This window comes from Neodiprion lecontei, chromosome 5 (assembly GCF_021901455.1).
Source record: "Neodiprion lecontei isolate iyNeoLeco1 chromosome 5, iyNeoLeco1.1, whole genome shotgun sequence".
NCBI classification, from domain to species: domain Eukaryota; kingdom Metazoa; phylum Arthropoda; class Insecta; order Hymenoptera; family Diprionidae; genus Neodiprion; species Neodiprion lecontei.
The window spans coordinates 8378784-8394022 of NC_060264.1; the positions used below are offsets into that span (position 1 = coordinate 8378784).

At 37.4% G+C, this 15239-nt stretch overlaps 2 protein-coding genes across 5 annotated transcripts in view; one reads left to right on the forward strand and one right to left on the reverse strand.

Moving 5' to 3' along the window:
• The window catches only part of LOC107222122 (E3 ubiquitin-protein ligase COP1-like), a 62516-nt gene that overhangs the window by 39989 nt on the left and 7288 nt on the right, over positions 1-15239 (forward strand). The window lies entirely within an intron of this gene.
• Positions 1312-2052, reverse strand: LOC124294693. The gene has a single exon (XM_046741207.1). The coding sequence runs from the start codon at positions 2050-2052 to the stop codon at positions 1312-1314; it is 741 nt and encodes a 246-aa protein (XP_046597163.1).

Sequence of the window (15239 nt, forward strand, 5' to 3'; positions counted from 1 at the left end):
ATATTTTGGCCTGAATTTTGTTTATCAATAGTTTTTGGGGTCGCCGATCGAGGAATCTGAAGTCAGATTTTGATAATTTCTAAATACAAGATGGCGGATTCAATATGGTGTATTTAAAAACGTCGAAACTATGAAAATTCGATGATTCTGGTGGAAAATTAGCTTTTTCTATGTTTTAATAACCATACGAAGTGACAAAGATCATTCGAAGTTGACTGAAAGAGTTGAGTGATCGAAGATAATTCCTTGGTTGCAGGTTTTTCTGTCCCTTTCTTCTGCTTCTTTGCTTTCCTTACGTCCGCGTCCCCGTATATCCACCTGCAATATACACGCCGTGATGCGAAGGGATGTAAATTTTCAGGAACAAGGTACGCGATACACGTACACTTGGAGACAATGAATCTGAGACGGCTAATTTTTTACACCAGACAGTTATGTGGGCAACACAGAGAAACCTACAGCGCCACGGTCGGCCGAGGGCGAAACAAACTCAATCTCAATAAACAAAACATAACCCATGAGCGTCGAATCTATCCTAAGAATTGACGTGTCAATCCAACAAGTCATTATCCCCGCGGTATTCCAAGGTTAGATTCTACGGTCATGGGTCATGTTATGTTTATTGAGATTGAGTTTGGTTCGCGTTCGGCCGGCTGTGGCGCTGTAGGTTTTTCTGTGTTGCCAACATAACTGTCTGGTGTAAAAAATCAGCCGTCTCAGATTCATTGTCCCTAAGTGTACCTACGTATAGATGTATGGCATAGAAGTTGGAACGCTGAATTTGCATACAAACGGAAAAGGCGGCCCAGCGCGTGCTGCGGGGAGGAGAGAAACGTTTATCTCTCGATCGATGCCACGCGGTACGAGCGATTCGAGATAAAGGTTTAATAATAAGAAAAATGGGAAGAGAATAAGAAAGAGGCTGCGTCACACCGACGCCGATCGCTTGTTCGATTAAACCGAGGAGAGATCATGGCGAAGGATATTTTATACCATATACAGTATTTATTATTATTATACACCCACGCATCGAAGAGTTTTTTTTCGGTATGTGAAGTACACGCCTCTTCGAATTTTCGATTTTCATGCCGTCACGATTATGTTTATAACCGTATAATCCGATCACACCGCATAATACGAAATTTTTGGATATCCTCGAACGACTTTTTGCCAGCGATGGGCACTATGCTGAAATTAATCGATGCATCGATTATTCGAGTTCAAAAAAGTTATCAAACACGACTCGATTGAATCGGTGCATTTGAAACCAAAATTTCGTAAATTTCATTATGTAATTTAAAACTTAAGCGGTCACGTTTTAACATGTTTATAACATGTTGTGAAACATTTTCCGGGACAAATTGCTGGTTTTTCTGGGCAAGATGGACAGTAAAAAGGAATAAATTTATGGTTTTGCTTCTTTTTGTAGCAGACTTTGCATTGTCTTCGCAACTGGCCTCCATTCTCAGTAACCGGAGTTCTTTCAGGCAAATGTCTAACCGGATTTGCAGAATCTGTTTCAGGACGTTCCGCGATTCGTCTCTCCACTTGGCTCAAAAGAATCTTTTTAATATTATGCCGGTAATCGTCATAAGATATCTTTTTCTTCTTGGTGGAATATTTGTTGTAGAGATAATAGCCGTTTAGAAGCATGATCGATATAATGTGATTTCCGATCTTTTTGTACCACCTACCGGTTCTTTTCTCGCTCATATAATAGGCGAGCATTTCGTTTTGCCAATCGGCTGCTGCCATGATTTCGTTGTATTTTAAGATAGGTTTCGGGGTTCGAGTGTCATTTTGTTTGACTCTCGCTTTCATCATTTGACCTTTGAACTCGGTGAAAATGAATAAAACCTCTTTTTTGTCACGCCACTTTACAATCGCAATTCCTGGACTGTTATATTTTACTACAGCTTCACCTTTTGCAAGCTTTTTACAAGTTACTTCAGGTGGATTTCCGCTACTGTTCCATTTCAGGGTTCCAGTAACGTATATTCGATTCTGATACAGCTCTTCGCACGGAGCAATACTTTTGTAACAATCGGTCATGTACAAAGAATGTCCCGTGTCGATGTAATTATCCGTAAGGTATAATACAAGGTTCGATATGCGTTTTGATGCTCTCCCAATGTGTATACTTTCATATTGAAACTGTGCTCTTGAGTTTCAAATGACCGCCAGCAAGACTGATGTTTGCCTTTCGGCAGCACGAACGATTCATTCAAGGTTGGTTCTTTGTGTGGGTAGTAAATATCACCGATTCTTTGGTCGAAATATTCTTGAAACCATCTGATTTTTGACAAACGGTCCCCTTTTTGAGGGTAATTAGAAAACTGTAAGCACTTCAAGATCATCATGAAGCGACTTTTGCTGATATATTCTTTGAAGCAAGGGAAATTGTACAAAAGGTCGGTTTTCCAATAATTTTCCAATCGGTTTACCCGAATATGGTTCATGTGGATCCACAAGCCTAGAAAAGTTTTCAATATTTTAAGTGTCAGAGGCTTCCACTTGGATAATCTTTTTTTCTTATTCTTTTTCCGATAGCTTAATGTCAATTTTCTCACGTACAGGTTTGTTTCAGCCACTATAGTTTGAAGCAGGTCCTTTATAAGAAATAGGTGGAAAAAGTCTATTGGTTCATCGGACGATAACTTCACTTTAAGTCCAGGGTATTTCCAAAACTTGTATTTTCTTAGGTTAGGTTCCCACGTGTCGTTCCACCTTCGGGCCTCTTTACTTTTTATAGTATCAATATCCTCCTCGTCCTCTTAAACTTTTTGCATCATCTTCGTAGCTTGAACCCCTTATTTCCTCCCCGTCACTCGAACTAGTTTCATCGGAATCGAACTCACTTTCGCCATCTTGAAACGGTTCCGTCTCATTGTCAGAGAAGCCTAAAAGTCCTTTCGTTTCGTTCTCAGATGGAATTTCCTTCCCACAATCCACAAACCATATTTTAGGCTGGGATGGCTCCGAAAATTCCTCCTCCGGCCTCTTAGCATAAGAAGGCTCTTCTAAAAATGAAACCATAATAGCGAATCCAGTGTTGAGACCACGGTCCCACATACAGGTCTTGCAACGAACGTGGTGGGGGGTTGTCAGTTCACGTCCGAAACAAGAGTACAACTTACGGGCACAAGAGCGGCGCTACGAGTTGTTCATAAGCTTATTATTATTGTTTGGCGGAACCCTAACCAATCTTTTTGATACTCATACACAGATAACCTTACGTTGCAATGTCACTCATATGCCTATGAATAACAGACAGCGCCGCGTAGTGGCCAGTAGTGGCAAAAAAAAATGTGGACAACAACGCGGCTACCCCCACCACTCAAATTTCAGTTGCTTCAAAGACCTGTATGTAAGACCGTTGTTGAGACGATAAGTGTTTGTTGACGAGTTAGCAGAATCCGGCGGAGCGCAGAGTTCCGATCGTAAACGTCGAGGCAAGACTGTTTGGCGCAGTGAAAGCGTAGCTTTTGACCCAATTGCTAAGTCATCTGGCCATCTGGCGGCTAACCGCCGAAACTCAGCAGTCGAGTCGCTCGCTGTCACTGAACGCTTTCAAACGGTAAGGAGTTTCCCACGTGGAATCGACCGGGTCAAAATCCCGAAGTCCGAAAGTGTCAAGGCGTTATAACGGCGTCAAGTGTGCCCGTGTCATAAGTGGCAAAGAATCTCGAAATGGCGTCGTAAAGTAATTCAATGTTTTTGGTGTCTCAGGTAAATATTTACTTTTGAAAGCATGGGTTTTTTTTTTAAGTATTTTTGGAGGTGAAGGAATCCGACGATGACTATAAAAAGTTGTTTGTTACGCGCATTCTTACAGTTTTGAGCTCTCGAAGTTGACGAATTGGCGTCATAAAACAAACTATCGTCTTTTTTCTTCGGGATGAGTTGTTACTTCGAAAAACATTGAGTAATTTTTGAGTCCAAATACCCGATTTCAAGAATAAATGTGGTTTGTTATACGGTATAACTATGTATTGTACTAGAAAAATTACCATGTTAGGCACAAAAAAGTTTCCGTTTTAAGTGAATTTTGAAGTTGCTGTATGAGAAAAGAAAAATATCGAAACCCCTGCGGAATTGGTACAAAATTAAAATAGAAAACAGTTTGTTAGATTTTTCGAAATTACAGATATTTTGCTGCATAAAATATCAGACTGTATTCCTTAGCGTGAACAATCATAATTACATAACTTATGATTTTGCAAAATTTAGTTCTATAACTATGATTTTTTTCTCTATCTCAATTGTCTGCTAAATTTGTAAATATATAATATGTGTAATGAAAATCTACTGTATTATGAATCAATGTTCATATTTCGGAGCTATTTCGCATGAATCAACGACAATACGACGTGATATCACAGTTCTTGTATAAAAATTTACAAATATGCAATAAAAATCCGTAGCTTCGAAACTTCATCTGCCCTCATAATGAAATTTACGCGCGTAATTTTTCCACGCTAAGGTTGCAGTATCCTCTGAAATTTTTAATTGCACATTGTCATTTTTGTGGTTTCTAAGTTACAAAATAAATTTTTATCGATAGTTTCCATTTTATTGTACTTGGCGCGAGGTTTTTGCTCCAGAGATGCCTCTGCGGAGTTTCACTACTTTTTGTATTCCAATAACTTTGACATGCTGAGAAGTGTTTGAGAACCAAATCATGGTTACTCTAAGTTGATTTCATGACGACATTCGGTTTGTTCGGGTAAACTTATCACTGATTCTATATAGATCGGTGTGTCTTCTGCATACAACGATAAGCGGTGAATTTATTTCTATCTGTATTGTATTTAATTTTCCATTTATACTACTTGCCGCGAGACACTTTCGTGCCTCTTGATTTCTGTATTTACGATTTCGCTGGTTGAATGCGTACCCAACTGTCGATATTACCAACAATTGCATACAAATTCAGACCCCGTGAGTGTAAAAATAACCATATTACGGAAAAAAGGCCATGTTGCGATCCACTTTGATAAATATCTACTATCGATTTTGTTTGGTTTTTTTTTTGTAAAGCCCGTCTTGGCTTTGAAGTTTGTCATCGGTGAAGACTGATACTCGAAGCAGAAGAATCGCGAATTCGCAAGGAATCAATTGTCACTGGTCATTGTCTTGCGATCCGCGTTCTTATTACGTGAATCGGCATGTCTCATACCCGAGATTCTTCGATCTGATAAAAACCTATTAAACTTCCCATCGCTGAGAAGAAGTTTATTGCAATCGACCGCTAATTGCGCTTCTTATACACCGAAACGACCGTACGTTATGCGGCTTTGATTCTCCGTTCGGCATCCGCAATCTTTTTATTCTACTTTTGAATACCGATGAGAACAAATTTTCAGATTATCCGCTAACTGCATGTATTGTAAAATATTTCACCGGAATTTCCGCCAACGATTATATCGCCAACTTAGAAATTGACTCGGTTCGAAGTGCCCACTCAGCATACTTTAGTTACTAATGGCTTATGGATGATAATTCGCTTGTGGGTACGTTAATGTGTAATAGAAAATACCGCGATCTGCGCGGGCTGCTAATAATGGTTATGATAATTTATGCATGCTCACAATCAGTTCGCTATACTCTGAAAAAAATTTATATGTATGATATATACGTAACTCTGTCTTTTATATTTTGTTTTTCTTTTCTTTTCAATTTTTCTCTTCATTTCTGAGAATGATCCTGCGCTTGATTTGAAAATTGTAGAAAATTTTGATTCTTTTGCTTGCCATGTGAGGATTAGTAAATTTTTTATACAGAATATAATTGGTAATAGGTTTAAAAAAAAAAAAAAATAGAATATGACACAATATTAAACTTTGAATACGTGATAGTAATTGGTTTAACTACAAACAAATATAAAATACAAAAATCAATAATATTTTTTATCGAAAGAAATTCTATGCTCTGTACAATTGTATAAAACTAACTCTCGTTCGCAAGGAAATAAAGTTAAAATGAATAAAAATATGAATAATAATGGATCAAAATAATAACGAATTTCATATTGTCAAAATACTTTCAAGTGCTACTGTACATTCCTGTTGCATTTAGATGGGTAGATAAAATGTCCGATATATTTTAATATTATAGGAACAAAATTGAATTTTTTATGATTGAAAATATGCGGATTTGAAAATGACCCCGTTCGATGTGTAATTTCTTGGTATTGTTTGCGAAAATTGACATTACTCTTCTCCAATTTCATCATGTATCTTCCGATAATTCATTCTTTGAAATAACTTCGGTGCGCATAGATGAGAAAGAAAATTTCAACTCATTCACACGACATTTGCGTAGGTTTTGAGTGCAATCAAGCTTCTCGTATAATTTTTGTCGTTGTGAGCGACAAGTGCGGTGACTATTACATCAGATTCATGTTTCAACCGGTTGCATTTTTGGCGATGCAAATAGAAGATGAGATCATTCACGGACAAAAGCTGTGTGCAGAAACGAGCAATCTAGAAAAACTTTTCCACAAAAACTTGGTTAGAAATAAAAATTTCGTTGTTTCTCGCGTTCCTGAATTTTTCATAATAAATGTTTATCTTTTTTTTTAATCCAAAACGCGAGTGAAATTCAAGACGGACTAAATTGTAACGCGTATATTTACGCGTTACGATAAATAAATTTATTGCGCTTATATCGACGAAAGGAATTTCCAACAAGAAATCGTGAGATCTTCGACGCAGCTTGTTTTATAATATTCACCATTAAAACGGACCCCATGATCCGAGTATTTTTATCCCCGCAAGTTACACGGGATGCAGGAAGAAGCGCTCGAGGCTTTTCACAGCTCTTGTACGTTATACGATGAAAATACGGTGATAAAAATTTGATCTAAATCTATCTGGCAGGAATTCAGACGCCAAGCTTGGATTTCAAGATGTTAAAACAACGCCGCTCGTGCAGCCAGTCAAAACAGATTCGCCGTAGGTGGGAAGTGGTTAAAAAAAAGTTATATAACATTAACGTAGGAAAAATAAAATGAGACGGCGATTTATATTGCCGTTATTTTTTCCCTTCGAATGATACTCGACCCTAATAAATTTTATGGTGTAGCTAGGCGGTCACGAATTTTATAATTTTTTTTTTATTTTTTTTTTCTAATACCTACTTCTACAACACTTAACTGTATCATAGAGGACGTTGCGCACTTTCCAACACTTATTGTGTATATAAATTTTGACGGTGTTTGGTGGGAGCCTCCAACAGCTGAGCAAATAATTAATAGCCACATTCGGGCTGTTATTCAATCCAATAATACACCTTGAGTTATACCGTCGTGACGTTTACACGCGCATCCCACAATGCATCTACAACAAACATCAAGCGCGACGTCAAGTAAGCATTACTCGACGTTTCGTACCCCTGCATATATAAATACAATGACTTCAGATATTATAGTCCGGCGCATAATAGAAATAAAAATTGTTTCTGAAACGAGGCAAGTAAGAGGCACCGTTTTTTATACGATTCTTCCCATTAACTCCGTTCAAAGAGTCGCTGCACAAGGTGAAAGGTCACCCATTCCTCTGGCATCCTTGCTGTGGACCTATATTCCGCTCCCAGCATTTGTTTGTATAATTCAATTTTTTTTTTTTTTTAATCGACTTGAAGTAAAAAAACTGGTAGCAGACGCTCGCAGCGGTTCGCTTTATAGTTTTCAATGTCCGTTTTTTTCTACTACAATTTACGATAGTTAACTGTGTCGTTCTGTACGCTTCAGTTCTGACGTAAAAATACGAAATTAAAAATCATTCGAACGCCCGCGGAAATGCAGTGCAAATAAGTCGGAGATTCGCATATGTCTGATGGTTTGTGCTCGGCTCGTTAGGTGGCGCTCTGCGCGGTGAGCAGTGACGTCAGAAGTGTCGTGGCCAATAGCAGAAGTCACGCCACTTCGCGGGAAGTACAAACAATGAAAATAAACTCATCACATCCCGATCCAGAGCTATAAATTTAAGGAAATCGTAAACCTAGCAATTGGAAATCGAATCGTTAATTTGAGGAACTTGAGTAGATGGTTGGTATATTCTGAATTAATTAAGTGATTTTCTATGGGATTTTCAATTAGTCTATCAAATCCGGAAATCACTGATGTGAAATCGGCTTGAATGCTTAGCAATCATTGGAATTCATCACAAATCAATTGGTACACTGGAAATGATAGGAAATCACACAGGGTGGAAATCAATGTTAATAAATTGGAATCATTCGTTTGATTTCATCGTCATCAAAATTTTGATGTTAACTTCGTGCATCTCTACGTCGACACTCGTTTACTACACGATGACAAAAAAAAAAAAAGTTACAGGAAAAATAGCACAGTTGAATGGAAAATACCGCATGGATTTTCTTTTTTCCGCGATATGTTGCAGTGCATCCAACTTGTTACAAACATGAGAGTACCAAAGTATTCGAATTGCGTCGCGGAGGTAAAAGAACGTAAAAACGTCGACATGAAAGAGACGCGAACCCCGTTCGGTGCCCATTAATTACCGGCGCACGAGTAAACTACAAAGTGTTTTCCGAAGAGGAAATGGTCTCATTGCTTCCACAATTTCTAGCTACCGCTCTAGGACGCGTATAAGTATGTATCTATGCATTATGCGGCTCGTCGGAGAGTTATTATTCAAATTAAAAACTCCACGCCTCGTTTCACGCGTCGTTGTTATGCGGCGGGAATTAACGATACCGATTACGTGTCGTTATAGACTACCGACCTAAATCTTCGCCGAAAAAAAATCTCTCATTACTGTAATGTCTGTCGTTAGAAGGAATATTTTTTAAGATATTTAACGGGGTGAAAGATGAACAAGGTTCGTACGCAAATGAAAAATCTGGAAATCCGGGAAAATTCGGGGAATTTTTTACAGCAGGGAAAAGTCAGGGAATATCGATAATTACATTGAAATTTTGAGTATGCCTAGAAGGAATAGATTCGTTCTTATACAATGTGCTATCGATTTTAAGAGAAAAAAAAAAAAATTGCACTCGAAACATATATATTACTTAATACCAAACCTTCTTACGTTTTTTTCTTACGGAAAATCGTAGGCTGTTGTTTGTAAATTGATAGTTAGACAGTAATAACATAGTTATTAGGTAATATCGAAGGTTTATTAATGTGTAAAAAAAATTGCTAATCATAAGCGTCATATTTCTTGAAAGTTTATCGGAAAAATTCATATTCAAAAAAGCTTACGAAACCCGATTAGAAATAAAACGACAAAACTACAGTCTTCTTCGCTCTTAACGCTCAGGTATTTCTTTTTATTCCATCTTCTTCCTTTGTTCACTCTTGAACTTCATCTCGACAATCTCTATATATCTAAGACCTGCGTGGAATAGACCGAGAACGTTTTTTTTTTTTCTACTCTTTTCTCTTTTACGAATAGTTGCTTTGTGGAGGGTCTCGAAAATTAATGAGTACAAGGGGAATTTGTATAAGAATTCCTCGTTGAGATCGTGCCCAATAGATTAAACCAAAGTTTCTCTCTTTGGGTTTACCACCGATCGGGTTCTCCGTCTGACATCTTTCCTTGTGTCACCCCGACTGCAACACATTCCGCGATATTTCAACCCCTGTAGGAAATTCTAAACGGATTAATTATTGTTTCGTTGTCGCGTATTTTTAAGCAGCCTTGATTAAACTACACTCAGTCAGTTTATCGCGTAATACACAGTTTACTTTTGGTAGAAACAAGAAACCGTCTCCGTCTTTGTATATTTTCATTATCTTTTAGCTCGGTACATGAAGAAAACGCGATGACGCCCGCTCTTCGTCAAATTATAACATCTTGATAAGCACCAGGCGTGTGAAGTTTACTCACGATATATATATAATACATATAATAATATATGTATATAATACACGCATCTGCGCACATCAAGAGTCTCAGTGAAGTCTCGCTTAAATTTTTTGAACTATATATATATTATACACGATGTCTTGCTTTATTTGCGAAACAGATCAATGTGCGTAGCGTGTATAAGGAATTCTTTTGCACAGGTTTATTACGGTCTCGGATATTTGAAATAATAACTGGAGCAGTAAAATTTTTCATAAACAATATCAGGACATAGCATGTATACTTTATATAAAAATCATGTGTGTAAAAGCTTATTTTATTAATTTTTTTTACATTCAACTGAAGTTATTATTCCAATCTTTACTCTAGTCTAGTCTCAGATGTTTACAATAATAACTAGAGCAGTAAAATTTTTCATTAGCAATGTGACGATGTAGCGTTTATACTATCTAATATAAAAATCATGTCTCTAGGCATTCACTTTATTTATTCTGTTACATTTTGTTGAAGTTTTTTTTTTTTTTTTTTTTTTTTTACAGACATGAAATTCCGAAAGGTAACGAATTCGAGTTTGATAACCTTTTATTAATCAATTAAGAAAACATTGACAATGAAATAAAATACCATCTGATATTGATCAAATCGTTGATTGTGAATTGATACAGCTTAATTAAACGATGAATGATAGTTGGGTTCGAGATTTATGACAGACGAGGTTTGAAAAATTTAGAAACCCTCATAAATCTGTTGTTTATTCTCACCGGGAAAGTAATTATAACGAATCAATTTAAACCCTTTATTTTTGTTCGGTTTTGCGCCGAATCGCAATATCTCTTGATTGTTTTAATTACAGGTATAATACGCGAATGTATACGATGCGCGATTATTCAAGCGTTGCACAAACACACACAGGCACCTTGATTCAACTTTACGATAAATTCATACGATGAGGATGGGCGCGCTATAAAATTACAGACACCTATTCGCCCGCGGGTTGACTCTGCGAATGATATATTAATGCAACGGTATAAAAACCGGTAAGAAAATAAGATAAAATAAAATGCAGCAGCGTCATGTGCAGCAATTTTTCCATCACAGTTTTGCACGCTGAAAAACCGGTGCGTAGAAATGTGAAATAAATTTCTTAAATTTAACAACCGCGTTGAGCTGTTTATAAAGCAAGCAGTGACGTGTATGATTTTTATCAGATTGATCATTCAATCATTGCGCCTAAACGCGAGCTTTATTTCATTAGTGACGTCGGTGTGCTTTTAATCACGAAGTGTATTTGGCTTGCAAATTGCATTCCTTGGAACGGTGATGACTCATCTTGGAAACGTACCTTAATTTGCATTTGCAAAACTGTTGTAAACTTCTGTCAATTTAACGCTGTGTTTTATTTAAGAGATATTGGAAACAAGTTCTTTTTAGCGTCTGACCGAAACACCATTTTCAAACGAAACTTACGTAGTTGAGTTAAAACTTGGTCAAATTTTCCTTATACCCTGAAATCTAGTATTTTTCACAGCTTTGTAACAGATTATTCGATTCGATTAAATGAAAGTCTTCAATCCATTACGAAATCACTTTATTTTTGGAAACCGAAACCGAAACTGGTCGGTCTTTAGTTTTTTTTTTTTTTTTTTTTTTTAATTCCTGATTATGACGCTAACAAGTACGAATGTTTCACAATATTGTTCAAGTCATGAATTTTGTATCTTGCGTTTTGTAAAATTGATATACGCGCGTGTTTTTCAGTAAAATATAATAATGGAATTATACCTGGAAAACCTGACATTGTCAGGGGGATTTTTAATCTGGTTATGGAAAAAACTGAAAATATCAGTTTTCCATGAGAAATAATTTTTCGATCTAATAACTTGACTTTATTCATCCAAAAAAAAAAAACAAATTGGTTTAAACTGCCTTCTTTGTACATTATATTTTTCTTTAATTCGAATTGAATTTGAACCGAATTAATAAGCTGAAAGATTTAGATTTTAGTAACTTACTGGAACTGGGAAAATTTCAGGGAAAACTTAAGTTCCTGGAAAACCTGGAAACGTTATGGAATTTTTTTCCCAAAAACTTTTTGGCCACCCTGTATATATATATATTTCAATAAAACTGTCACACAAGCTTAGGAATTTCAAGTAAAGAATTGTTACCAGGTTTTGCCACACGAGTCAGGACTAATCAACACCGTAATTTTGGCTGCCTGGCGCCACCCGCACGTCATCGCCTTGATGCGTTAAAAATGAAAAAAAACACAGCTGAACCAGTAAGTCGGGTTCCAGGCAAGCTGCATTTGGATGGCGCGTTGAAAAAGGATCGTCTAATGATTATTTATTCAAAATTTTCTGCGCTACTTTTTCTCACTCGGCTTTATTGTTGTGCTTTGGTACGATTAATAAAATTCCGAAAATTAAAACACACTCACACGCGTAGTTTACTCAACGAGTGAGTGTAAAAAATCAGAATGACCAGGATTCCGAACGTAAAGATATCGAAAATTCAAAACAAAGAAATATCAAAGTGATGAAATGTTACTGAACCAGAAATTCACATAACCGAAAATCCTCGATCATTCGGAATTTCAATGTTTCGGATTTTTAGATTCCCTCCTTTTCTCACTTCCGGAACTTTGACCTGTCGGAGTTACGCCCTCTCGGCATTTTCTCCTCTCGGAATTTCGCCCTTTTGAAACCTTCATGTTTCGTCAAATTTTGCTTTTTTGATTCTAAGTTTCGCCATAAAAAAATTCGGAACCACGCGCTTTCGGAACTTTTCAAATTCGGAATTTCAACCCCACCCCAATTTCAGCCACCCTGGTTAGCTCAGCCACCTGCATATCCTTGACGAATGTTCACAAACGGCCTCGTGAAATGTTACGTGATTGCTTGACAGCCTTTGCAGGCTTGGTTAGACGGCCAGACAGCCGGGACAGACTGATAGGCAGACAGGGCAATCAAGTAGTTTGCGTAGCAGAGTTGATATGCCTACCAAAGGCCCAAGGAACGTTGGATCGGGCCTTCAGAAGGGCTTCTTCCTCCTCCTCCTACTCCTCCTCCTCCTCTTCTTCTTCTTGGCTCCTTTTTGCTGTCTGCGTCAAATATTTCATTTAATTTTATTTTCCTTCCTCTTTCCGTTCGTTGTATTTTTTCTTCCCCCTCCCTCTTTTCCATCGTCTTCCTCCAACTTGCCTCTGATGCCCAAAGTGAATTTAAATTGGGCCTTGGTTGTGTGCTGCTTGCGCGCGGAATTCAATCCTGTATTAAATTATACGCCCCGGAAAGTGGGCATCGTTGTTGTACCGGACTGGGCAGGACGAGGGAAAGAAGGGAAGAGCATTGTTACTAACCGGCCATAATGAAACCGGTGCTCCAAACGTGCAGCCTGCTGCGAACTGCAGATACGGATTCGTACTTTTGCGTTCGGAATTTGAAAATATTCACATATTTTATTATTTTGGCGATTAATCAATCAAATTTTTGAAAATTTTAACAAGATTCTTTTACTGTTCTTTTGAAAAAAAAGGTTCTTCTTTTGTTATAAAAACTTGATTAATCGATTAAACGTGCACTTGAATTAATTGTTTTTACAATCAATCGGTAATAGAAATATAATAATCAATTAAACGGGCCAATTAATTGATTAATCGAAAAACGATAAATTGATAAGGCCAGTTAATGGTTAATCCGAAAAACGATTAATGGAGAGAATGATTTATGAAAGACCAATAATTCCAAATCTATGATTAATCGAATAATCGTACAGCTCCAATGAATAGAAAGAGATACGTTTTAGGTTTATTCTAAAAAAATTTGAAAATTAATATTTGTCGTTTCATTTTTTGATACCCTTGGCCTCCTTTTTTTAATCAAACTAAAACCAAAATAAACGTTTTGAACAGCTGCATGAGAAATAGCCGAGAATTATTTGTTCAGCTCAACATCATTGTAATTTATTCAAACTTCGGATTAGATCTAATTTCTAAAATTGTCAAAGAAGTATGTGAATTATGATAATTTCCTTGAATTCTTAATATTAATGGTTTTTGTTGTATTTTATGACTTTTTTTTACAACAAACAAATTTTCAAACTGCGCTCAAATTACGCGATAAATTATAACTTGACAGTAACTAAAGAATCTCAAATATTATTCAATACCGTCCAATAAGTTTGTCCAACAACAAGTAACTGAGTAACTAATTTAAACAAAGTAAAAATCGGTCATTTCGAGATTGAAAATGGTAAAAAAATTGATCATAATTTTGAAATCGGGACAATCTTTTCCGTACTAAATGTAAGAAATAACGATAAAAAGAAATCACGATTGATTTACCGAATAGTGAAAACTTCGTTTATTCGGAATCCGAAAATCCGGAAAACTGCGCAGCCGAGATTCCATCATTAGCTCTAAAATATCACAACCCGATGTATCGACCCTCGATGATTCCGGATTTTCCATCCCATAATTGATAATACGAGCAGCTGCTGCGGATCGTTTCCACGCTCGTAAACCAAAAATCCTCGATCATTGACGCAGCGCAGAGAATGGTCACGGGAAAATTTGGCCAAATATTTTTCTCTGCATCTGCAACAACAACTGTATAAAAGCACAGATTATCGCGTTCCTCACTTCAATGCGACGCTGTTCAACACTGACGCTTTGTACCGGCACAAAAGATAATAACAATGATCGTTTTAGCTTCTACGGTGTGACTTTGGGGTCGATCGGTTTCCCGTATCACCCGCGAAAGCAACCCTCGCCGGTAATTACACCCCATTGCACCGAACCGTAAGCATCGGATGGGGGTCAATTGGGCAGAACCAATCATTTGACAATGATTCGACACTCCGGTTATGTCCCCGATTTCACACTACGTTTAATCTTGGTCACCGTTACTGCCTTGTTCCGTTATGATTACACGGGGTCGGCGATAAAAAAGTTTTCTGGATATTTGTACGCGATACAAGATGTATACCGGGACAATCTCTTGAAAGTTTTAATTCAACCGCGCATGCGCGAGTCTTATCGGCTGTTCGCGCAGCCTGCCAACCCGAGTTTCAGCTGTCAAACTGTTTCTGCCGGCGACGTAGTTGATACGAATTTTCGAGGTTAGAATATCAAATAATTGAGATGGTGACTCGGAAAGGTTTGGGAAGCATTTGTTATCGGGTCGGAAAGTTGATTCTTCAAAGAACGGTCGGAATTTAATGCTAATGCTCTTTGAAAATTCACACGTAGACATTTTGCGTACGTTGGCTCGCCTGCATCGCAGACAAGAATATCGCTGCGGGAAGATTTCGCCGACCAATGAGATTTAATTATTTGGCGCATGCGCGGTTGATTTTCAAGTTTCAAGAGATTGTCCCGGTAGATTTTAGTCTGCTGAT

Coding starts and splice junctions, on each gene's coding strand:
- LOC124294693 (XM_046741207.1), bottom strand. CDS start 2,052: ATGACCGATTGTTACAAAAGTATTGCTCCGTGCGAAGAGCTGTATCAG.